This window comes from Mauremys reevesii, linkage group 16 (genome assembly GCF_016161935.1).
Source record: "Mauremys reevesii isolate NIE-2019 linkage group 16, ASM1616193v1, whole genome shotgun sequence".
Classification (NCBI taxonomy): Eukaryota; Metazoa; Chordata; order Testudines; family Geoemydidae; genus Mauremys; species Mauremys reevesii.
The window spans coordinates 4,697,293-4,721,843 of NC_052638.1; the positions used below are offsets into that span (position 1 = coordinate 4,697,293).

Below are 24,551 nucleotides of genomic sequence, written 5' to 3' on the forward strand. Positions count from 1 at the left end.
TGTGGTAGACCTGGGAGCCAGGTGGGGAGCTGACCCCTAAACTTAGATCTGGGCCCATGGCAAGTGATGAGAACACAGAGATGCTGCTGCTCAGCCCTGAATTTGCTCTTTCTCTGTAGATTCCAGTGGGTGGCCGGAATCTCTGGTGTAGCAGGTGGTCAGTGCTTCTGGGTTGATAGGGAACATCAATGGGAACTCTTTCCCCTCTTTGGTGGATTTGAGGCCTGAGCTACCAAGTTCTCAGGCATTTGTATTAGCAGAGGATCTTCACACCTACAAAACTCCCCAGTGATTGGTACAAGATGTCACACAATCAGGGGCCTGATTCCTCTTGATGAGTCAGCAGTGTGCCCTTGTTGCTAAGAAGGCCAACGGCATATTGGGCTGTATTAGTAGGAGCATTGCCAGCAGATCGAGGGACGTGATTATTCCCCTCTATTTGGCACTAGTGAGGCCACATCTGGAGCATTGGGTCTAGTTTTGGGCCCCCACTACAGAAAGAATGTGGACAAATTGGAGAGTCCAGCGAAGGTCAACGAAAATGATTAGTGGGCTGAGGGAACTGGGGTTATTTAGTCTGCAAAAGAGTGGAGTGCAGGGGGATTTGATAGCAGCTTTCAGCTACCTGAAGGGGGGTTCCAAAGAGGATGGATCTAGTCTGTTCTCAGTGGTAGAAGATGACAGAACAAGGAGTAATGGTCTCAAGTTGCAGTGGGGGAGGTTTAGGTTGGATATTAGGAAACACTATTTCACTAGTAGGGTGGTGAAGCACTGGAATGGGTTACCTAGGGAGGTGGTGGAATCTCCTTCCTTAGAGGTTTTTAAGGTCAGGCTTGACAAAGCCCTGGCTGGGATGATTTTGTTGGTGTTGGTCCTGCTTTGAGCAGGGGATTGGACTAGACACCTCCTGAGGCCTCTTCCAATCGTAATCCTAGAATCATTGATGATCAGGGTTGGAAGAGGCCTCAGGAGGAGACCACAGCTAATTTTCTATGATAAGCAGCACACGCTGCCTGACTCGGTGCAGGAGTAGGCCTGAGGCAGGCAGTGGGCCACAGCCAGCCATGAGGTGCTTCTGAATGGACCCATCAATCTTCTTTACTGGTTGGTTTTTATTATTTTCTCTGGACTCTGGACCTTGCTTAAAACTTGACCAAGAATTTGGGTCCGTGACCTAGTGGTTGCGGCTGCCCCCGTGGCCGTGGCTTCCCGCTCCCACGTGGCTAAGTGAGAGAAAGTCCCAGGCTTGGCAGATTCCCTGCTCCTGGACAGGAGCCGGGGGCCCAGTGAAACCAGCCCCTTCCTGGGGGCAGGGGCCACTTCTCAGTCAGCCCTAGGTGCTGCAGCCTCTCCTGGCCTGCAGCGCGGGCTGCAGCTTGACACGGGTGCGCGTCCCTCAGCCCCACAATAACCAGCTGCGCCCCTCCCCCCGCACCTTGGAGGTAAGAGGCAGGAGCTGCAGCGGCCTTGTAACAAACCCCGCCCACGTGCGCTGGGGGGTGGGTGTGTGTGACACTCCCAGGGCCCCGGCCCCATCCCCGGAGCAAACCCCCCCGGGCCCGGTCCCTCCCCGCCCATGTGACCGCGGCGCCTCTCGGGTTACAGCGCGTCCGCTGCCCGCTCCGAGCCCACACGGCGCCCGGCGCAGCGCACGGAGCAGCGGATCCATTTTGCGTCGCTCCAGCCGGCTCCGGGCAGCCCTGGGCTGGGGGCGGGGGCCGTGCATGGGCATCGCAGCCGCTCCCCGGCTCCCGGACCCCGCCATGGCTGCGGCAGGGGGGCTCGCTTCGGCCCTGGGGCGCGGAGCCGCTGCCCGGCGGTGAAGGTGCCCGACAAAAGGACGGGGCGTGAGCTCGCTTCGCTCCGCTCCGAGCCGCGGCTCGCCTGGAAGCGCCGCGGTCTGGCTGCGGCGCGGGGGGGCGTTAGTCCCAAACTGGAGCCCGAGGAGAGGAGCTGGAAGCCGAAACGCTCCTGAAGGCGGCTCCGGTCTCTGGCTGTTTCCCGGTGGGTTTTCCCCGCCCCAGGATTGCACTGTCGCCCCCGATTCCCCCGGGCTGGGCGCGCTGGGATTTGCTGATGATGGAGACGGTGGAAAAGGAGTGCGGGGCCCTGGGGGGCCTTTTCCAAGCCATCGTCAATGACATGAAGGTAAGAACCCCCCCCCCCCGGTCAGACACCTCCAGCCTGCGGGACACTCGTCTGCCCCCGATCCCCGCCAGGGAAAGGGGGGCGGGTGGCTCTGCGGCGTGGAAACCCGGTAAACAATATTGAATGAAAAACAAAATCCGCAGCCAGGCTGCGGTAGCGCCGAGCAGCTCGTCGGCCCCTTTGGGCTTCACTCCGGATTAGTCCCTCGCGGAAGGGCCCCGAAGCAGCGCGCCGAACCGCTCCCTTTCCGCGCACGGCCGGGGGGGGGGGCACCCAAACGGCCCGTTCCTCGCAGCCTCGAGTCGCCGGGAACTCACCCGCGGACTCGCTTTGGGCCCTGGGGGGACACTTGACATCGGGCTGTAGCGCTGGCTTGGGGGGAAGAGAGAGAACGGGCTGAATTTTCTCCAGGCGCAACATTTCTGGGTTCCCTTGGTCCTGCCTCAGCCGGGGGCTGGCCTGGGGGGCTCCTTCCAGCCCGGCCTGGCTCTGATTTCCTTGCCAAGGGGCTGCCGCTTGTGGCTCTGGGATCAGCCACTTGGGGTGTGCGGAGGAGCCCCGAGCCCGGCCGGCGCTGGCACTGCCAAGGCCGGGGAAATGGGTTAACTTCCCTGGGGGTGCTGAAGGGACTGCCCTGGGGCAGGGGGAGTAGCGCAGATCCCAGGGCTCTGGCCCCTGCCTGGGAGAGCCCCACTCCGGCTGCAGTGCTGAGGGCCGCGAGTCCCACGCCTGTGCCCAGGTCAGGGTCGCCTGGCGGGGCCGTTAACCAATTGGGGGTTAATTCCCACGCTGAGAACAGGGGGCTGGGAGAAGCCAGACAGGCACGTCGGCCTATAACATTCTCAAGCACTGAGGGACTGGCTGGGTCTCACCCATTCGCATGCCCAGCCGCTGCCCCCAGGGCAGGTCAGAATGGCCAGCCAGGCTCAGAGCGCAGTCCAGCTAGTGCCTCAATGGCCCCAGCTAGCTGACTGGGGAGAGGGCACCGCACTGCATTGCTCTTCCCCGGCTCGCTTTGCTGTGGGGCTCCTGTGCGCAGTGGGGTGGATGGGCTGAGCAAGTGGCTTGTGTTTTCCCACTGCATTTGTGGGATGGAGGTTGGACCGTGTGCTCCTCCCCCCCCCACCCCCGCACTGTCCGGGCTCCTCTGTCCCGCTAGCCTGGCGAGCAGTACGACTGGCCGGCTGCCACCTCGGCCGCCTGCCCCATGTGCCTGTCTGTCTGTCTGTCCCCTGCTGTGCGGAGCTCTGGGCCGCCTGGACAGATGCAGCCCTTGGTTCAGAGGCACCTTGTTACCAAGCGCTCCTGGAGCTGGAGAGACCTGACAGGTCATCCTTGGTGTCTCCCCAGGGCTGCCTGTAGCTGCTGGAGGGATTCTGGGGTCTTCAGAGAGAGAGAGAGGTGCCAGCTGGGAAGCTAGAGCCAAACCTCCACAGCTGCAGGAGCCTGCTGGTTCCTGTGCACCCTCCCTGCCAGCTTTCGAGATGCTCCCTGGCCTTGAGAGTCCATCTCTCTTTCCCCCGGCAACCCCTAGCCCTGGGTGTATTTTCTCCGCTCCAGGCCCCCCTGCCCACCACCCTGCTGGGCTCCTTGCTCTCCAGCAGGGCGTGGGTGAATTGCAATGCCGCAGGCGGGCTCAGCTGCCTGGCAGGGCTCAGGAATTGGCTGCACCCCTCGGTCAGTTCACTGTGGAAGAGCTCCGGGTTTAGACCCATAAGGCCGGTCCCCAGCCTGCTTCTCCCTCCCACTGCACTGTGCCCTTTCCCCACGCTGGCCATGGGGCTGGGCGTTGGAGCAGCCCATGCTCCACAGGAAACTTGAGCTCAGTTGGGGAGTGGGTGTGAGGGCACCAGGCTTGTCCCAATGCTGCAGGTGCAGCTTTGCCCTGAAGACAGGCCGTGTAGCACTGGCTGGCTCGGCACAGGGCCCCGTGCAGTGGGGATCGCTCTGCTGGGTGTGACTCCAGCCAGCCCCATGGGAGCTGACTTGGGGCTGGGGGGGGCAGTGAGCTGGGTTCCAGGCCGGACTGCAGGAGCACCAGAGCTGTGTGCTGGGTGCTGCTCCGTTATACCTGGGTACCCATCTGCACAGCCCTGAGCTGGCCTGAGGGGGTAACAGGCCTGCAGGTGCTACTGGGTGAGCAGGAAAACTCGCAGGGTGAGCTGCAGGGCTGGCCATGGGGCGAGCCGGCTTCTTCCGTATCATCCGAGCTGCAGGCAGTGAGAGGCCACGAACGTGGGGCCCTGGGAGCCGTTTACACCACGTCGTCTTGCAGAGCAGAGCAGACTAGCCAGGCAGGCCGGCCAGCGTGGCACCTGCACCCCGGAGCTATATGCTCTGGGGGAGCCGAGGGAAGGCTTTCCAAAGCTGAGTGCAGGGAAGTGAGGTGGGACCCCTGGAACCAGCCACGCCAGCTCTCCTCCATCGCCAGGGCCCTTGGGTGTTTCTAGTTAGAATGGCTCATGTCGGCCTGTGAGGGGAGATGCCCCGGCACTCTCTCCCAGGCTAGTGGCAGAAAGGTGGCTCGTGGTGAATAGCTGGAAGGAGCCAAGTTCCCAAGGGGATTTGAGGCAGTGGAGCAGGGAATGCGTCATTCCTGCACAGAGGGACTCGCCCGTCTCTCTCTCCCGCCTGTCCTGGGCTCTGAGAAAGGCAGCTCGCCTGCTTTGGAGACACTGTGCCGAAGCTGGCGCCCCTCCATTACGCTCTGTGGCCTGCTTGCAGCGTGGCAGAATCTGGCCCCTCGAGAGCCAGCGTCTTCTGTGGGGAAATGACCCGACTTCCCAGTGAACTGTTGGGGCCTGGCTGAGCCAGGGAGAGCCCGGCAGGAGAGGCCCCAGCCTCCAGTGGAGCCCTGGCTGTGCTGGGACTCCAGACGGGCAGAGGGGGGCCAGGGAGAGAGGCCCAGGGGAGGTCTGAAGCAGGGTAAGGTGTGGGGAGAGCACTGTGGGGCATCCTGCAGCCTGGATCCCTGCAGCCCAGCCGCTGGGCTCTGCTGGGCCTCCCGCTGTGTCGCAGCGACTGCCGCCTGCTCCTCCAGCGCTGGCCTGGCCTCCTCACCCCGTCCCGCCAGCTGGGAGAGCATGGCCCAGCCTGCCCACGTCTGGGAGAAGCAGCCACCTTCCAGCAGGGTCTGGCCACCCCTTCCCCTGGGCACCCGGGGGCGGGACGGTGCCAGCCAAAGAGCAGGGATCACATGGGGCTGCTGGTAGCTGCCTGCATTGCCCGGGGCCAGGCGGAGGAAAGGTCCTGGGGGGAGCGGTAGAGAGAGAGGGATCTCTGTGGGGGGTGGGGAGGGGTGTCAGAGGGGATAGAGGGAGGAAGAGACCACAAGGCTCTGCATTTCCTATGCCCTCTGGCACCCTGGCACAGCACTGCAGGTGCCCCCTCCCCCCCGGGCACCGATGGGTGGTCACTCACAGCTCAGCAGGAGCCCCTGCCACGGGGAGGAATTCGGCTGCTCTTCTGGCTCTCTCTGTCCGGGATCCACGTGGCCTCCAGGGCCCTGCCTTGCATCACGGCCTCACTTTGTACGAGTGCCAGGCAGAACGCTCAGTGTTCCCAGAACAGCAGCCTCCCGTAGGCCCTGCCCCCATCCTGCCCTCCCGTGGGCACCTGCTCCCCCTCCGGGCACTGACCCAGCGCCAGTGGTGGGGCACATGGGGGCTGCCCCCTGGGGGGAGGCATGCCAAGTCGTTTGGCTGCAGGGCTCAGGGGTGGCCAGGGTCCAGCTGTGGTGAATCCCCTCCCTGGGGGTAATGCTCCCGACTCAAGGGCTGTTGCCCCCTGCTTATTTGGGGTGGCACGGGGGTGTGCCTGCCAGGGCGGGGCTGGCATCACGCTCTCAGAGGCTTGAAATAACATTTCCTGGGCAGGGCTTTTTGTGACACGTGGTGGGTTTGGCAGAGCTCGAACAGAAACTCTGCCTCTGCTGTGGGCTGGCCCAGCCCTGGCCGTCAGTTGCCGGGGGGCGCTCCTAGGTGGGGACTAACTGGAAGGCGCTCGGAGCACCCCAGAGCTGGGGGAGGTGATTAGAAGAACTACCCAAGTGTATCTGGACTAAAGGCGCATCCAGGCGGCTACCTGGCTGCTCTTCTCCCCAAGGAGCAGGAGGACCTGGCTGGGCTGGGCCAAGGGACGTCGCTCAGGACCCTGGGAGGAGACGGAGCACAGGGAAACCAGCTGAAGGGCTGGAACAACGTTTGCCCAACAAAGCCCCTACTGTCTAGCGGAGCATGCGGCTGTCTGTCAGGGGAGTGGTGGAAGACTCCTTGCTTGAGTCACTTCAAGCCAGACCGGGCAGAGCGTTGGATGTAGGGACAGTGCTGCATTGGCTCAAAGGGAACAGACGCCCTGATTTAATGGCTGTTTCCCAGCTCTGATTCCTGTGGTTCTGCAAGTCAGCTGCTCTCTGGCGTCTGGCTGACAAAGTCTGTGAGTGGCCAGTTGCTTTAGTGAGGCGGGTTCTTACGGCTTGTGAACAGACCGTGCCAGGCTTTTCCCCACACCTGGGAGGCAAACTGAGTGCAAAGACTGCCCAGTGGGTGTTCGGGTGCTTTGTGTGTGCAATAGCACTAGCACAAGCACAGACTCACCCCTCAGGCGCAGTATGGATGCGCTGTGTACGTACACACCCCATGGAGACCACATGGTAGCATCCCTGCCACACTCAGCGGCGGTATCAGCTCCACGCAGAGAAAGCCAGACTGTGGCGTCTCTGGCTTAGCCTTCCCTTGACCTTTTTATGTGAGCGGCCTGAGGGGCTGTGGAGATGCCATTGGAGGATAAAGGCTGCGTTACCCTATGCCGGCTGGCTACCGCTGCTGTTGTTTATAACTTGCCGGAGGGGTAAGTCGGCTTTCCAGCTGCACGTACACACCCCAAACACCCTCTGGCCCCAGCTATGGGACACGCAGGCTGCATGTGAGACGATGGGAAATCCTCTCCCCGTCTGCGTATCCCAAAGCCAGTGCAGCTCTGCTACCGTTCCTCAGCCCCACCGCTCCTGCAGGTGAGTTCCCAGCCAGCCTGCCGCTTTGCAGCAACCACACACACTAGCGCAGATGGTGAGAGTTGGGACCTCCTCTGGGCCTTCCCACTCTAACCCCTGGGGGAAGCACATGGGTTTCATACACAGCTAAGAGAGGCCCAGGCTCCTGTTAGTGTTGCTATTATAATAGCCACTAAAGGCTCCAGCTGAGATCAGGGCCGTGTTGTGCAAACGCACTGTAGGCTCTTTGGGGCAGGGTCTTTCTCATATTCGCTAAATAGACAGTCAGAGGCCAGGGAGGGAAACTGAGGTACCGAGCGGTGAATAGAACCCAGGTCTTCACAGGCCACTCCAGTATCCTCTCCACTGGATCATGCCCCTCAACCCTATGCTGAGCAATTCAATATCTTCATTAACGATCTGGAGGATGGTGTGGACTGCACCCTTAGCAAGTTTGCAGATGACACTAAACTGGGAGGAGTGGTTGATACGCTGGAGGGTAGGGATAGGATACAGAGGGACCTAGACAAATTAGAGGATTGGGCCAAAAGAAATATGATGAGGTTCAACAAGGACAAGTGCAGAGTCCTGCACTTAGGACAGAAGAATCTCATGCACTGCTACAGACTAGGCACCGAATGGCTGGGCAGCAGTTCTGCAGAAAAGGACCTAGGGGTTACGGTGGACGAAAAGCTGAATATGAGTCAACATTGTGCCCTTGTTGCCAAGAAGGCTAATGGCATTTTGGGTTGTATAAGTAGGGGCATTTCCAGCAGATCGAGGGAAGTGATCATTCCCCTCTATTCAGCACTGGTGAGGCCTCATCTGGAGTACTGTGTCCAGTTTTGGGCCCCACACTACAAGAAGGATGTGGATAAATTGGAGAGAGTCCAGCGGAGGGCAACAAAAATGATTAGGGGGCTGGAACACATGACTTATGAGGAGAGGCTGAGGGAACTGGGATTGTTTAGCCTGCAGAAGAGAAGAATGAGGGGGGATTTGATAGCTGCTTTCAACTACCTGAAAGGGGGTTCCAAAGAGGATGGATCTAGACTGTTCTCAGTGGTAGAAGATGACAGAACAAGGAGTAATGGTCTCAAGTTGCAGAGGGGGAGGTTTAGGTTGGATATTAGGAAAAACTTTTTCACTAGTAGGGTGGTGAAGAACTGGAATGGGTTACCTAGGGAGGTGGTGGAATCTCCTCCTTTAGAGGTTTTTAAGGTCAGGCTTGACAAAGCGCTGGCTGGGATGATTTAGTTGGGTTTGGTCCTGCTTTGAGCAGGGGGTTGGACTAGATACCTCCTGAGGTCCCTTCCAACCCTGAGATTCTATGATTCTATGTCAACATCTCCCGTAGGTCTGCTATGCAAAATGGATGCCATGTCCCTGGCTTTTGCCTGGAGGCTGCAGGTATTAGTGCTCCATGCGGGGGGAGAGTTTTATAACATGCTGCCCCCTTCTGAGCACCGCCCTTCCTCCCAGTCCTCATGACAGGAGGGCAGGTCTGAAGCCAGAGAGCTGTACCAAGCGAGTGACGAGTACAAGGCACTTCCTGTTTACAAGATAACTGGACTGGGGCTACATGGATGCCTGTAAGCAGGACGTGCCCAGGGGACACTGCTCAGGTTGTTGCTATCACAAAAGGTCTCTGGGATTACATTTTCTGGAGACCCATTTCAGATGAGATGTTCTCTCCGCTGTCAGCTGGATGGGATGGGGCATTACGGTGGTCATGTTTGTTGTGGGCATATGGGTGAAGGCAAGAGCGCCAGGATGTGCATACTGCACAGATCCTGCAATTAGTGCACTTAATAGCAAGCGCACTGGGATTTGCATATTGTACAATTGCTAACTGCATTCCAATTAACGACCATCTGAGATGCAAATCTCAGCACTCTGATTAGCTAGCTGCACACTGCCAACAATCACAGCGCAAGAGTTTGCATCTCGTAGTCACCAAGAATTGATTCAAGCTGCGACAGCTGGATGAAAGTCAGTGCATGTCCAACTTCCCCTGGCTCTGATTCGCCGAGCCAGGCCATTTCTGCTTAGTATGTGGCTATTGACTTCTGTGGAGTTGACCATTAAGGTTCATTGGCCCTGGGAGGCAAATATTGACCCATGCAAAACTGAGGGCAGTGACTGCTTCCATGGAAACTCAATGTTGATCAAACATGAAGCCAGCGTCTGCATTAGGATGGCTACAGACATTCGGATGGTGTCAGCTGGAAGTCGCTCCAGTATGGTCCATGACTGTCTCAGGAGGAAGAATCTTTGTTTTAAATTAATATTCAGAGCAGGCGATGAAGCCAATGGGGCTGCAAAACACTATTATTCACCTCTGATGGGCCAATCAGGAAGCTGAGATTTGCATGTGTGACCTGATTGGTCACCAGTGGTGAATGATCCTCGTGATTGCTCTCAGCTGCTGCCATTCAGGAGGTAGCCCTCTCCGTGCGCAGTTGGATTGGATCCCCGCGGGGTGGTTCCAACGCCTGCTTTCAGCCAGCCGGGAGCCAGGCTCATGTGAAGCAATGTGTGAGACTCTGCTCTGATTGCTGCACCTGCCGGGGGTCCTCAGTCCCCCGCGAGCCACAGCCCTTCTCCTCTGCACGGTTCCCGGATCTTCCTCCTTGTGCTCTTAGCTTTGGAGGGCGAGGGAGGGTCCCGCAGAGCAGCCCAGCGTTTGGCTTTACCTTTCCTGCCGTGTAAACCTGGGCTCAGCCTCAGGTTTGAGCGCAAGCCTCCCACAAGTCTGTCGGACTCGGGTCAGCCCGCACCCAGGTCCTAGATCCCATCCAAGGGTGGATCTGACGCCCCCGCGACCTGGGGCCAAGCCGTGTCTGGCGCAGTTCACGCCGCAGAGCCCAGTCAGGTCTGCACAGTGTCGTACGGACGTGTTGGCAGGGCTGGGAGATCCGGGTCCAGTAACTGTAACCCCTGTTTGCAATGCAGTGTGGATGGGAAACCCTGAATGTGCAAGAGCGGGTCCCACAGACGGGGTTTGCAATGCAGTGTAGACACCCCCCAGGGACAGGCTATCGCTGCCCTAGGCACGTGACTCCTAGTCAAGGCAGACTTTGAAGACCACTGAGCTAAGGGGGCCTGCGCAGTGCTGGCACCAAGCCAGCGAGGGGGAGTGGAGCCCTGTGAGCGGGAGAGTCTGAGGTCAAGGGCACCCCAGCCTGTGGCCACTGCCCTGGCTCCAGCTGCACCCACCCTGGTCCGGGAGAGAGTCACTTCCGTGTCTGTGGCCGTGTCCAGCTCTGTTCCCCCTCCCATCCCCTGCTTCTCTTTGTGGCTGGGAGCCCCACGGGACCCAGCTTGTGTTTGGAGCGGTCACCTTCCCTCCAGGTTGCTCTGTTTTCTAGTGGGAGCAAACCTCTCCCCTCGGCTCTCTCCTTCAGCCCTCGGCAGGGCCGCAGCCACGCGTGCGCTTTCCTTCCTGCCGCCGGGCAGCGGGCAGCGGTTTGCAAGGTCCCAGCCACGACCCTACTTTCCTCCCCAGGCTTCACCTCGCTTGCGTTTTCCCCGCATTAAATTGCATCGCTCAGGACATACCCAGGTTTCTCCAGGCCCCTCTGTCTCCATTCTTCCTTCTCTCTAATAACACGTGACCCTTCCCGTGCCAGCCCCTCCATTCCCACTGATGTGGGTGTTCTTGACAAATGCCGTTACTGCATCACCCCGGCAGGGTCCCGTCTCTGACCTGGGCCTCCTGTACTTTGCTCTCAGTGACTGTTTGTCTGACACTAGCTCTAGAGTCTCCAGCCTGAATCAGGACCCCTCTGTGCAAACACGTAGTGAGAGATAGGCCCTGCCTCAGAGAGCGTAGGCCTGACTGGTATCTAGGCACCGAACGCCCACCATGCCCAGTGGTTGATTTCAGTGGGCGTTAGATGCCTGACTAGCTCTGTGGATCTGGGCCTTGCAGTCTAACTTGGTGAGATTGACACAGGGCAGGAGGGGAAGCAGAGATGCAAGGGACTTGCCCATGGTCACAAGCCAAACCAGGAACAGTGCCCATCTCTCCTGACTCCCAATCCAGTGCCCGGCCCACCAGCCCACACGGCCTCCATAGACCTTGTTTCGGCTGCCAATCGCACAGCGTTTTGTGTTGGTTGGTAAATGGCATTATCCCTCTACTGTAGATGGGGAAACTGAGTCATGGCACCACACTGTGCCATGACTTGCCCAGAGTAAGTCAGTGGCAGCCCTGCGAATTATCCCAGGCACCCCGACTCCGCTCCCTAGTCCCCGATTCCCTGGGCCAGGCTGGCGGGGAAGCAGTGGGTGAGGCTCAGGAGGTCTGTGAAAGAACCCCCCCAACTAGGCTGCTTCTCGGAATGTCTTTGCGCTCCCCAGGGCTAGCACTCAGGTCCTTGCTGCGTCTAGCCAGGTCAGCCATGCCCCAGGAACAGCCTGTCTGGCGGTGGGGTGGGCCTATCCTAGAATATCAGGGTTGGAAGGGACCTCAGGAGGTGTCTAGTCCACAGGGCTGCCCAGCGGGGGCGGGAAGTGGGACAATTGGCCCCGGGCCCCACGGGGCCCCCACAAGAATATAGTATTCTATAGTATTGCAACTTTGTTTTTGGAAGGGGCCCCCAAAATTGCTTTGCCCCAGGCCACCTAAATCCTCTGGGCAGCTCTGCTAGTCCAACCCCCTGCTCAAAGCAGGACCAACCCCCACTAACTCATCCCAGCCAGGGCTTTGTCAAGCCGGGCCTTAAACACCGATCAGAGGGGTTGAGGGATTCAGAGAAGGCAATGTGCCGGCTCAGCTGAGCATGGGCTAAGCAGGGGACCTGCTCACCTGGCGGCCCCATGGGGGGAGACGGGGATGTGACGGGAGCTCCATTGTTTGGGGGGTGCAGCCCTGGCCTGGCCAAGGCTTTGTACAGCCTCCTGTTCCCCCAGCCCTCTCTGAAATGCCCCACACGGTGTCGCTTGGAGACCTGGCTGAGTGGGCTGGATCCCTGGTGGGGCCTTTGGGGCCAGACCCACACACAGGCCGTCATAGCTGTACCTCTGCAATTGTCCTTGGGTTAATCTTGTCCCACTGCTCCTCACTTCCCTCCCTCCTCCTTGTACAAGCAGCAGGTCAAGCCGGGAATCACTGGGGGGAGGGGGGGTGGAGAGCTGAGGAAATAAGCCAGCTGAGGACCTGCAGAGAGTTCGGGCCGAGCTTTGGGAGCGGGCCCGGCGGGAGCTCGGCTGGGAGCTCCGCTGCCCGCTGGAGCTTTGTGCTGGTTAAAGATGTCAATGTTGTATTTGAAACGTACTGGCTTAGGGCCAGAGGAGGCAAAGCCCAGCCACACAGTGTGGGGTTACGGCCACTCTGCCAGTAAACCCTGGGCGACCAAGTGGCCATTCCCTCCTCAGCTCCACAGAGGGAGCTGGAATGGCCCCAAACCCCACTACTGTAGTAAGCCAAAGTCTTGCTTAATTTCATGCATGTTTATTGACACCGTCCCCGCCCGTGGCGCACTCCCCTCCCGGGATTCCTCTCGCGCACGGCGCCGTGAAATTCGTCCTCTTGTGCTTGTCTGTCCGGCAGCCTCACGCACCCACCCATGGAGCCTCAAGTGCTGGGCTGTTCCGTGGGGCCTTGCCTGGGCTCGGCATTGCTGACAGGCCATTGGTCGCGGCGGTGGCTCTAAGCTGCCTTTGTGTCTCCTCCAAAGCTGGGGCTGGCTATGGGGCCAAACTGTGCCACCCCCTCACTCCGCTGCAGGCAAGTCAGAGCCGCCTGTGGGCTGCTCTAACTTCCGCTGGTGAGGTGCACTGGAGTGCTGTGCACTCTGGCCCTGCCACCAACATGCCTCCTTCACGGGGTGGGGTTTGCCCAGGAGGGGCTGGTCAGCTATGCCAGCCGCGAGTCTCCGCATACCAGGGAATCCTCACCTGCTCTGGAGGGCAGCGGTAAGGTCACTTTGCACCACCCCACAAGTGTGGCAGGGTCTGGCCCACAGTGGCTGGAGTTCCCTCTAGTGGAAGATTGAATTATACTTCTTGGTGGAGAAAGTAGCTTTGGGGGCTAGCAGGAAGGGGAATGGGAAAACACAGCAGAGTGGCTTGTCTGTAGCAAACCTTGAGGCCTAGGCCCTTAGTAACAAGAAGATCCCAGATCCCCTGCACATGCAATGTCCCACGCTCCTGGCTTGTATTCAGGAGCAATGTCTTTTGCAGGCATTCATCATTTGTCTGGCATTCATCATCAGTCTCTGCATCATTCGCATCTTTGCTGCAGCCCTGGCCAGGCAAGCGGAAGGGGCGGCTTTGCTGTACATTCTCCCGTTTTGCGGGGGGTTGTGCTCTGTAGGGTGAACGCTGGCACGTAGTTTGGGCTCAGCGTCTGACCTGCCTTGAAGCTGTTAGGAATCCGGGGCAGAGCGATCGTCGTCCTGATTCGAAAAGCCCCAGAACCTCAGGAAACTTGCTGGGAAATTCCAAGCCTCTGAAGTGAAGCGTTCTGCCCAGAGCCGTGCTGGTGCTGTTGGGAGGGTGATGCACACAGGAGGAAGCGAAGGAACAGATCCGTGTTCTCCTCAAAGGCCCGTACGGGCACAACCCTGGCTTTGTGCTCAGGCTGCTCGCAGGCAGGGCATTGTGAACCGTGGAGAGTCCTGGGGCTGGGTGACCATAGGGACGGGCGAAGCCTGAACCACCTGATCAAGGGCAGCAGTGACTGACCTTGGCTGGGCTGGGGGCGAGTCGGGGAAGCTCCAGTAACCTTCCTAGACAGCCGCTGAGGATCTGGCCTCGTCTCCATTGTCGGCTCCTTGGGAGCGGGGGGGGGCTTGCTTGCTGAGTCTCAGCCCAGCTCGTAGCAGGGTCCCCATCGCCTGTCCTGGTTAGCAGCCCCGTCGGAGGGTTTGTCAGAGGGGCTGAATCCCCTCTCACCTGTCCTGGTTAACCCTTGCCATGCCGTTCCCAGGGCCACGCGCAGTCTTGGCGGGATGTTTTGGAAGTGCCTGTGTGCAGTCAGTGCTCATGGGAGGTGCCAGCTCGGTCTCTCCCGGCGTAGCACGGGCAGGGCTGCAGCTTGCGCCCGACTTGCGTGCCTCGCAGCCCGTCACCATCCCTGCACCCCGGCTGGCTCCTCGTGCACCCCACTGGGAAGTGGGCAGGGTCTGCGGTGGCTTCTCCTGCTGGTGGGGGCGGCGTGTGGCCTGCATGTCTCCTCTCTGTGCTGACCTTGCCAGAGCTGAGCAGGCTGGCAGGGCAGGTGGGGGGGCTGCCCCCCCCGACCCCAGCTCTGCAGAGAGGCCACTAGGCCCCCCAGCACTCACTCCCCAGACAGCAGCCACCCATTTACCTTGCTGCACCAGCACCCACCCACGGTAGCACCCAACCATAGCAACACCCATCTACCCGACAATACCCATCTGCCTCCCAGCAACCCTCCTGACAGCCCCCATCTGCCCAAGCACCCCAGCAGATTCCCCAACAACCCCTAGACATACCAGCACCCCCAGCCACCCAACTACCTCTGCATCCTTCAGACACCCTCGCAATGCATCCCCAACCCAAGCACCCTCGACACTGCTGTACCTCTCAGCTTGCCCAGCACCCAGCCACCTTAGATATGCTCCTGGCCTACCCAGCTGCTGCTGCCAAGATTTGGGGAGCTCCGTGTCCCACCACTGCTCGGGGCAGGGTGCAGTGCCCCGTATGGGTAAACGAGCTCGTTACTGAGTGAGCACAAAATGCCTGGCATGGAGCTGTGCACAGGCAATGGAAGGGCGAGCGCCTCACCCTGGCACCGAGGGAGCCCCCGCCAGGAGGGTTGCAGAACTTCAGTCTTCATGGCCCACGTGGTGCCTGCAAAGAGATGGGGACACTTGTCCAGCTAGAAACCAGACCGGCCTCCATTGTGCAAGTCACTGACCGGCTGTCGGGGGGCAGCTGCCTTCAGTCCCTCGCGTGCTGACCCCCGCTTTGGGCCCCAGAACACACAGGCCAGGCAGGGTCCCAGGGTCCGACCCTCGACCAGCCCCAGGGCAAGGGCTTAGCTGCACAGCTGAGCGCTTCCCATTTTCACACTTACGGGATTGGCGGAGAAGGGGAAAGCAAACTGAGCGGGACCTGCGGCGGGGGCCCGATCCTCCACACTCCTGAGCGTGCTCGGCGCCCGGGGTTCGTTGGCAGTCAGAGCAGGCTAAGGAGTCTCAGCAAACCAGGCCCACGGCCTCTAATCCCTGGGCAGACGGAAGAGTCCAACCCCCATTCCTGGCCCATTTCCCACCCTGCTGGGGGCTCTGACCTCCAGTCCTGCCCCTCCTCTCACCCCGCATGGGCCGGGTCTCGTCCTGCTGCCCCACTGGCCTTTCCCGGGGCTGTGGCAGCTGCTGCGGCCTGTGGGGAGGGCCGGGCTCTGCATGACTCTCCGCTCCCATGGGGAGATGTTCACACGTTCCATGGAGCTGGCTCTGGATGCAAGACCCGCCAGGGAGCTGCGGATGAAAGAGTCGCTGTTTGCCCCTGGCAGCGAGGAAGGGACTGTGCAGAGAGATGTCTCTGTGCCCTGCACAACCGCCTCATTCAGGGGGAGGCAGCTCGGTGTGCCCGCGGGCCCAGTGCAGGCTGCCTGAATGAGCCTTTGGAAAACCACAGCCACTTGGAGCTGGGAAGGAGAGCGAACAAACCCCACTCCAGTGTATTGCCGGTCGAGGGGAGGGTGCCCCGGAGCCTGGGAATGCGCAGAGAAAAGGGGAGAGCCCGCAGCCCTGCTCTGCCCTCCCCCCGTCTGCTGAAGGGAGGGTTACGAGCTAGCCAGGGAGGTCTCTTGGCATGGGGGCCTAGCTGTTAGACAGCACCCTCCCCTCGAGGGGCATCCTCCTGTGTGAGCCCTCCCCGTGCCCTGCGATCTCTACCTCTGGGCCTAGCTGGGGTGCTGAGGGCCCGCCAGCCCATTGCTCCAGCTGGATTGCAGTGGATATTTTTTTCTTCTGGTTTTTTCCTCGTTTTGTTTTTTAAACAAGTCCTTTGGCACCTAGTGGTGGGAGCTGCCGTGCGAGTGGCAACATAGATCAGGCTGTGACTCAGGACACCTGCGTTCCTTTTCCAGCTCTCCCACTGGCTTCCTGTGCAACCTGGAACAAATCACGTCCCTGCTCTCTGCCTCGATTTTCCCCTGGGTAAAATGGGAATGTGACTCTGTGAGAGGATCTGAGTTGCAGAGACAAAGAGATCTAGTAGTGCTGTAATTAACAGCTGTTGTCAGACTCCGGCTAGCTTCCCGAGCCCTTAGAACCGATAGAATCGCTTCCACGCGTCTTAGCGCTTGAGGGGTTTGAACATGCTATTAGATGTTTTTTACAAAATCCAGCGTTTTTTCCTGGCTGGCACAAGCTCCCTTTTTCCAAATATTGCACAGACGACCGCCAGACTTCAGAGCTGGCCTCTGGTGCCTTCGCGTTCTGGCATGCGGCAGAGCTGCCCATGATTCCATTTTCCAAGGCGAGCCGGCTTTGCTGAAGAGTACATTCCCCGGCGCCGCTGCATTGCCAGCCTTGTGGCTGTCACTAGGAGAGAGAGTTGTTTGTTTTTTGCTTTTACCTTAATTAGGTTGATTTAAAAAAAAACCCTAATAATCAGTGAATTTGGTGGAATATTCCATGAGGCGCATAAAGAGCTGCTGACTCTCCATGGAAAGGCTCGGAAAATATTTCCATTGGCGGCACTGCGGGCGAGAGAGAAATTCTCTATATTCTTGCTTATTTTCCTTCTCTTGATTTTTTTTAAATTAGACTGAGCCAAATCTTGTATTCAAGAAAATAATCCTATTGCCGTCCCTTCAGCTGCTCTGGAAGTACCCAGATACCCAGCTGGATGGATTGGCTAGCTTGGTCTGGGCGTGGAAGACAAGCTGGACTCTGCTCCCCATATGTCTGTCTCCACGGAAGGGCCATGGTAGGACAATGCACTGGTGTGCTTGCTGTGGGTGACTGTGTTTGTGTGGGCCCCGGGCGAGATAAAGGATTCACTACCGCTGCCACCGGGGGGAGTTCTCCTTTAGCTCATGTGGAGAAGTGGAGGAGCTAGGACCCGGATCCTCAGAGGCATTGCGGTGCCAAACTCCCATTGAAAGCCGGGCCAGTTCAGCACCTATGTCCACACTGCATGCTCAGCTTGGGCCCTGACTCAGGGTTGAGCCCAAGCCTCCCCTTCTGTCCACGCACAAATCAGTCTGACTCGGATCAGCAGTTATTCAGGACTCGGGTCCTAGAAGCCTGTCTGGGAGTGGGTCCTGCTGTGAGCCGGGTCCAGCTTTCCGAGCCCTGTCATTCTGCAGTGTGGACGCAGCTCGGGCGGCAGCCCCACGTCAGGGCTGCGCTGTGCAGTGTGGACGCAGCTCGGGCGGCGGCCCCACGTCAGGGCTGCGCTGTGCAGTGTGGACGCAGCTCGGGCGGCGGCCCCACGTCAGGGCTGCGCAGTGCAGTGTGGACGCAGCTCGGGCGGCGGCCCCACGTCAGGGCTGCGCAGTGCAGTGTGGACGCAGCTCGGGCGGCTGACCCACGTCGGGGCTGCGCTGTGCAGTGTGGACGCAGCTCGGGCGGCGGCCCCACGTCGGGGCTGCGCAGTGCAGTGTGGACGCAGCTCGGGCGGCGCCCCACGCCAGGGCTGCGCAGTGCAGTGTGGACGCAGCTCGGGCGGCTGACCCACGTCGGGCTGCGCGGGCTGCGCAGTGCAGTGTGGACGCAGCTCGGGCGGCGGCCCCACGTCAGGGCTGCGCAGTGCAGTGTGGACGCAGCTCGGGCGGCGGCCCCACGTCGGGGCTGCGCAGTGCAGTGTGGACGCAGCTCGGGCGGCGGCCCCACGTCGGGGCTGCGCAGTGCAGTGTGGACGCAGCTCAGGCGGCGGCCCCACGTCAGGGCTGCGCAGTGCAGTGTGGATGTGTCAGCCCGGTGATGAGTTCCCAGCCTAGCAGTTGTAAACCCAGTGCAGGCTGAAATGCCCTTGAGCATCGGGGCCTAAGGCTCCAGTGTGAGCTGTTATCGAGATTGGACGCTCTTCAGGGCATGGACGGTCTTTGTTCTGTGTCTGTACAGCCCCTGGCGCCGTGGGGCCCTGGGTACTTACTGCAATACTGTACTGCAAATAATACTGATGGTTCTGCCCAGTGCTGCCAGCTTTTGCCTGATGGTTGCTGTGCTCTTAAATCCCCAGCTCCTGGGTTCATGAGACCCACAGCTTTCATTTTGTAGCCCTGCTGGCTGCCGGGGCAGGCTGGGAAATGAGCCCCAAGGGTAACCTAGGCTCAGCTCGGGAAGGCAAACACAAAGAACCAACATTTATTATTGTTTAAAATGCATTTAAAACAAACACCCCATGCTTTTCAGCTGGTCTCATGATTTCTGGGGGGCCTGACTCATGATTCTTGAACGCCTGGGGTGACTGTGTGAGAGATTCATCTAATAATTGTCTGTTGCCTGCAGCCCATGGAGTTATTACAAAGCAGCTTTGACTGATTCTCATGCGCTTGCTGTATGTGTGCAGCCAACCTGGCGTCCCGAGCTTAGCGCTCGTATCGCAGCGGCTGCTCAGCGTCCCGCTGCCCCTGTGTTTGACCCGTGCTCGGGGCGCTGCGTCAGCACTTTGGGGCAGGGGCAGTCGGTTCACACAACGGAGCCCACCAAGGCTTTGAGGCCTCCCACAGTGGAATTGTAACAGGCAGTTGGTGCCCTGCCGCTCGTGGTGTCGGGTGAGCTGCAGGATTTCCCTTCTCAGGGACCGTGGCCCTCCCAGCGGAGCAGACCGCTAGTTGTGAGCAGGGGAGGCGGGTTCTAGCCCTGGGCGGGGTGAACGCGTCCTGGGGTCGCTTCCCCTTGTCAGCTAGTCCAGTCCGTTTGAATCCTTGGCAATATAGTGAAGTGAGCGAGAGCCAGACCAGCTGTATTAGCGATGGGCTCGAGCCAACGCCCTGGGTCCAGGCTTCCCTGGTATTTGGGGCTGTCCAGACTGGGAGCGCCAATCACAGCCCCACAGAGTGTAGTTCTTGGAGTTAATTAGGCCTAATTAATTACCTTTGTGGCTTTTTACATGAGCCATGAGTTTAGCTAAGTCACTGGCTTCTCCAGACCTGGTTTCCACTGAGCGATCATCTCCGCTGCCCTACGATGTCTGTACAGGGGATCCCGTGCAATACGCTGCTGTGTGCTATGGACAGCTTTGAAACCGCTCTATCCTTCCAGCTCCAAACTTCTCCATCGCATCCGGGGCTGCGGCTGAGCCTCTGACCTCCTGTGGTATCGCTCGTCTCTGCTCAAGCGTCTTCCTTATGGTAGAGGTGAGCGGTTATTGGGGAAGCTGCTGGCTCCCCAGCGGGAGGCTGGAGTGCAGCTAGGGCCTTTCTGAGCTGCTCCGGGAGTTTGTCTTGGGCTGCAGCACTGCTCAAGGCCACGTCTCTTTGTGCTGGAAACGCACAAGTGTTAAATGGAAACGGCTGCTCCGCTAGCCACGGCTCTCGTCAGGTGAATGACGGAACGTCCCTCTCGGCTGCTTGGGACGTCCAGGGCTCGCGCTTGCATGGTCTACGCGGCGCGCTGGGTTTTCAGCGAGGTGGGCTGCCTGGACTGCCGACCCGGAAAAATCAGGGAGCTGGTAGCTGTGACACCGGCCCCCTTCGCAGTTATGCAGGCAGTGACAGATGGTTCTTGTTTTCTCTAGATGAATAATCCAGGGAGGTGGGGGGGAATTTAGAACCAGCTCCACAGACCTGGAGCCGGAGTCCTCTATCCCCAAATCAGGTACAATGCAGAGGCCGTGACAGTGCAGGCTTCTGCACGCTGCATCGGTGCTGGGCTTCAGTCCTGCCCCGGAGGGAGGGAATGGTTCTGTCTCCAGGGCCCATTCAACCCTTGGGCTCTCCAGAGAGACTGGCAACAAGGGTCCCAATTGGTGCCCGTTGCGGCAGTGCTATTTATGATGTACCCTTGCCCATGCGGATCTGAATCGAGACTCCCATGTGTGTTTCACAGAGGCCTTCCTGTGCTCACTCACTGCTAATCTAGGCTGGATTAGACCCAGGAGGGGGGTGGTGGTGAGGGGGAAGGCTCCATGGCCTGTCAGCAATCCCCCTCCCCATGTGAAATGATTCTTAAAGGCTCTTTTGAAAATCCTTTCTTAGCTGTTATGTTTGGGGCCAGATCTTCAGCTGGTGGGAATGGTGGAAGCTCCCTTGAAGTCAGTGACACTTACATCCGCGTAGTGGGGGGGTGGGGGCGGCACCATGAGCAGAGTTGTCTGAGTTCTAATCCCAGCTCTGACAGTGACCACCAGTGTTCCATGGGGCTAGTGGCTTAACACCTCTCTCTGCCTCAGTTTGCCCAGCTGTAAAATGGGGCTAATGCCTGCCCCACAAGGGAACCGTGGGACATCAAGTGCTTGTGAAGGTGACGAGCCAAGGAGCTTTCCCTGATGCATGTGCCATCCCTCTCACCATTGCCAAGTCAGTGTGTGTCTTCGCTGCAGTTCAGTAACTTGCAGGCTTCTTCACAAGGGCCGGCCAGTGCCTGCTGTGCCTCTTAGCTCTGCCCGCTTAACCGGGGCGTCACTAGGGTTGCCACCCTTCTAATTCCAGAAAACCAAACACCCTTGTCCTGCCCAGTGCCTGAGGCCCCGCCCCTGCCTGAGGCCCCGCCCCTGCTCACTCCATCCCCCCTCCCTCCGTCACTTGCTCTCCCCCACCCTCTCACGTGCTCATTTTCACTGCAAGGCCCAAACAGGCATATTATTGTGTTTTGCTAAATTCAGGTTTTCTTTGTTACAGGACGCTAGAGCTAGAGCTAGAGCTGTCCTGTAACAAATAGTCAAAAAGGGTAATTAAAAAAAATGAAATTTCACAAAGGTTTTCATGATTCTTTCCCTCCCCTCCTCCCATTTTTCATAACCAGCTCCATGGTGGGGTTTGGTGTTTTGTTTTTTTTAATTAAGTTGTTATAATTTTGTGTGTGGAATTAGGACCGTACATTATCACAGCTGCCGTGGGTCCATTAAAGGCCAGTTCCTGAAGCCCAAATTCAAATCCATAGAGCACAACCACAGAAATGCACCTGTCCAGAGACCAGTATAAATAAATCTGTAGAAACTGACTCCCAGCCCTCCTTGCAGAGCCACACGTGTATTCGTGTGTACACACCTCGCGTGCACTAACACAGCCGGCCACACTATTTAATAGTGCAGTTGTTGTTTAGTGCTACACCTAAAAAGAGAGAGTCTGCAACAAAGAGTTTATAAAGTAGCTAGACCAGGAGCGGGCAAACCTTTTGGCCTGAGGGCTGCATCGGGTTTCATACATTTTTATGGAGGGCCCGTTAGGGGAGGGGGTCGTGGCCTGGCCCCCCCCCTCCTATCTGCCCCTCCGGGACTCCTGCCCCATCCACACACCCCCACTCCCTATCCCCTGACCGCCCCATCCAACCCCTCCTCTCATTCCTGACGGCCCCCCCTGGGACCCCTGCCCCATCCAGCCACCCCTTCTCCCTGTCCCCTGGTTGCCCCTGGAACCCCTGCCCCTGACTGCCTCTTGCTGCCCCATCCAACCCCCCTCCTTCCTGACTGCCCCCCCGGGACCCCCACCCCCATTCAACCTCCTGTTCCCTGACCCGACCCCTATCCACACTCCCACCCACTGACCACCACCCCGAACTCCTCTGCCCTCTATCCAATCCCCCCTGCTGCCTGCCCCATCCCCCCCGACTGCCCCCCTGGGACCCCCCCCCCCCATTCAACCTCCTGTTCCCCTCCCCGACCCCTATCCACACTCCCACCCACTGACCACCACCCCGAACTCCTCTGCCCTCTATCCAATCCCCCCTGCTGCGGGGGAGGGGGGTTGGATGCAGAGGGATGCAGTGAGGGGGATGGTGTGCGGGGGGTTGGGATGCCGAGGGATGCAGTGAGGAGGATCGGGGTGCGGGGTAGGGATGCAGTGAGGAGGATGGGGGTGTGTGGGGGGGTTGGATGCAGAGGGATGCAGTGAGGAGGATCGGGGTGCGGGGTAGGGTTGCAGTGAGGAGGATCGGGGTGGGGAGGTTGGATGCAGAGGGATGCAGTGAGGAGGATCGGGGTGCGGTGTAGGGTTGCAGTGAGGAGGATCGGGGTGGGGGGTTTGGATGCAGAGGGATGCAGTGAGGAGGATCGGGGTGCGGCATAGGGTTGCAGTGAGGAGGATCGGGGTGCGGCATAGGGTTGCAGTGAGGAGGATGGGGGTGCGGGGGTGGGGGTTGGATGCAGAGGGATGCAGTGAATGGGAGGATGGGAGTGCAGCTGCATTCCCAGCACTCGGAGACAGAGATACACGTACCTCCAACTCCTGGGTGCTGGCGATGGGGCGACGGACCGTGGTGCGCAGCAGGGCACGTGCCGCAGCTCGAGCCCAGCCACATGAGGAGCGCAAGGAGAAGAGGCCGGGCAGTGGCGGGAGAAGTGTGCACTACGCGACCACTCAACATCCGCCTGCTGAGCGCTCGCGAGTGGTGCTAGTTCCTCCCCTGCCCCGACCCAGCCACTGGGAGCTGCGCCGACCCCCCCGGCAGCCCCTAAGGCTGGGAGCCGGACGTTCCAGCTGCTTCCGGACCTGGGAGCTGCACGGGCCATGGCGTGGCAGTAGCAGGCAGCCTGCCAGCCCTGCTGTGGCACCCCAATCCGGACGTTCAACAGCCCAGGCAGCGGTGCTGACTGGAGCCGTCAGGATTCCTTTTCCAGTGGGCGTTCCAGTGCAAAGCCGGACACCTGGTCCCCCTCACGCAGACCCAAAAACACCTCTGTCCCAGGCTGACCCGCCAGCTGTGCACGGCTTGTTGCTGTCAGGCTGGAACTGCTGAGCGGCTGAGTTGAAGGCAAGGAAACAAGCCTCCCGCCATCCCAGTCTCCCTTGGGCTTTTCGTTGTGTCCATCCGTGGCTGTAACTCCTACCTGGGTCGTGTGCCTGGGGCCAAGGAAACAGTCTCTCCTTGCGCCCTGGCCTGTTCCCAGGAGCTGCCCCTGCCGGCGTGGTGCCAGGTCTGCTCCTTGCTTAGGTTCTCCGGCCACGCTCTGATGCACCGGCTCATGCTGAGACATTCTGCTGCAGGAGGAGCCCCATGGGGCACCAGGATCAGGCCTTCTGGGAACGCACCCACCCCTCATTCCTGACTGCAGAAGCTGGAGCTTGGCCGGGACTGGGCCAGCTAGAATGGTTTGCATTACAGATCCCGAGCAGGGAATCGGTACATCCCAACAGACAGGCTTCAGGCACAGAGGTGATAGGCCAGGAGAGAGCTGGCCCATTGGAATTGAGGTGGGCCAAATTGGACTTGGTGACCTAGAGACAAAAGACTCCATAGCCCATTGCAGCACTCAAGCCATTCGCTGTCCCAGCCCTGCCTCTCCCTGCGGTGTCTGGTCTGGCCTGGCTCTCAGAGGAACTGAGCCCCCACAGTGTCCGATGATTGCGATGGGAGCTGTGTGTGCTCAGCACGGGAGAGGCAGTACGGTCCCATGGATTGTGAGCCTGGGAAATTGTTCAGCAAAAATGCCTTTTCATTGGGAACACCTGTTTGTAAACTGTGACACTCTGTGTCTCGGGGGAACGCCCAGGGCCCCCATGTTCATCCTTGTAAAATGATTGTGTGGCATCCAATGCAAAGTTTGTCATGTCGGGTGGCTTCGGAAGGCTCGTGATGAACTGAGCATTGTTGTTACAGTGATGTCAGAGTGAGGTTCTAGGTTATAATTTCATGTATGTAGTTATGAGGCTGAAAATGTGTCCTCTTGGCTTAAAGCAAGCTCAGGCAAAATCTCTCCAGAAGCAGGGGAAGTTCACACCTCATCAGGGCATGTATGGGACAAACCCAGCCCAGCCTCATAGGAACAAAGGACACTGGCCTAGGCAGCAACAAAGGATCTGTTGGACTCTCGAGTGAGTCACCCCCTTCCCTTGGTCAGTTTGGGACTACAGTGAGGTGATGTTCACCTGACCGGGGAGGGGGGCAAAGCCAATAGGCAAGAAAGAACATGATAAAAGGGACAGATGTTTGCCAGGCTCTTCCACCTCCATCTACAGACACCACCACCAAGCAACTGAAGCGCTGATCAAAGGGGAGAGCCTGGCTGAAGAGCAGCCAACCAGCCTGTGGTGAGAAGCGCTAAGTTTGTAAGGGCACTGAAAGGGTTAAGATCAGCTTAGAATGCGTTTTGCTTTTATTTCATTTAAGCAAATCTGACTTGTTTTGCTTTGACTTATAATCAGTTAAAATCTATCTTTATAGTTAATAAATCTGTTTGTTCTACCTGAAGCAGTGCGTTTGCTTTGAGGTTTGTCAGAGACTCCCCTGGTACATATCAATTTCTTTGTTAAATTGATGAGCTCCTATAAGCTTGCAGCATCCCGCGGGCATAACCGGACACTGCAAGATGGAGGTTCCTA

The 24,551-nt window shown here is 59.0% G+C and overlaps 2 protein-coding genes across 11 annotated transcripts in view; one reads left to right on the forward strand and one right to left on the reverse strand.

Moving 5' to 3' along the window:
* The first annotated feature begins 1,618 nt into the window (after positions 1-1,618).
* The window catches only part of MTSS2 (MTSS I-BAR domain containing 2), a 96,488-nt gene continuing 73,555 nt past the window's right edge, over positions 1,619-24,551 (forward strand). For 8 of the 10 annotated variants that reach the window (XM_039502759.1, XM_039502764.1, XM_039502763.1 and 5 more), the window contains exon 1: positions 1,619-2,148. In XM_039502759.1, the coding sequence (XP_039358693.1) occupies positions 2,077-2,148 (72 nt within the window). In that variant the 5' untranslated portion in view covers positions 1,619-2,076. The remainder of the gene's footprint in view (positions 2,149-24,551) is intronic. The other 2 variants (XM_039502766.1, XM_039502768.1) reach the window with 2 other exon arrangements.
* On the reverse strand, positions 14,633-23,975 carry LOC120384297. Its single transcript, XM_039502769.1, has 3 exons — positions 23,060-23,975; positions 15,429-15,594; positions 14,633-14,962 (listed from the first exon to the last, which is right to left on the reverse strand). The coding sequence occupies exons 1-3, from the start codon at positions 23,465-23,467 to the stop codon at positions 14,721-14,723; spliced, it is 816 nt and encodes a 271-aa protein (XP_039358703.1). The 5' UTR covers positions 23,468-23,975; the 3' UTR covers positions 14,633-14,720.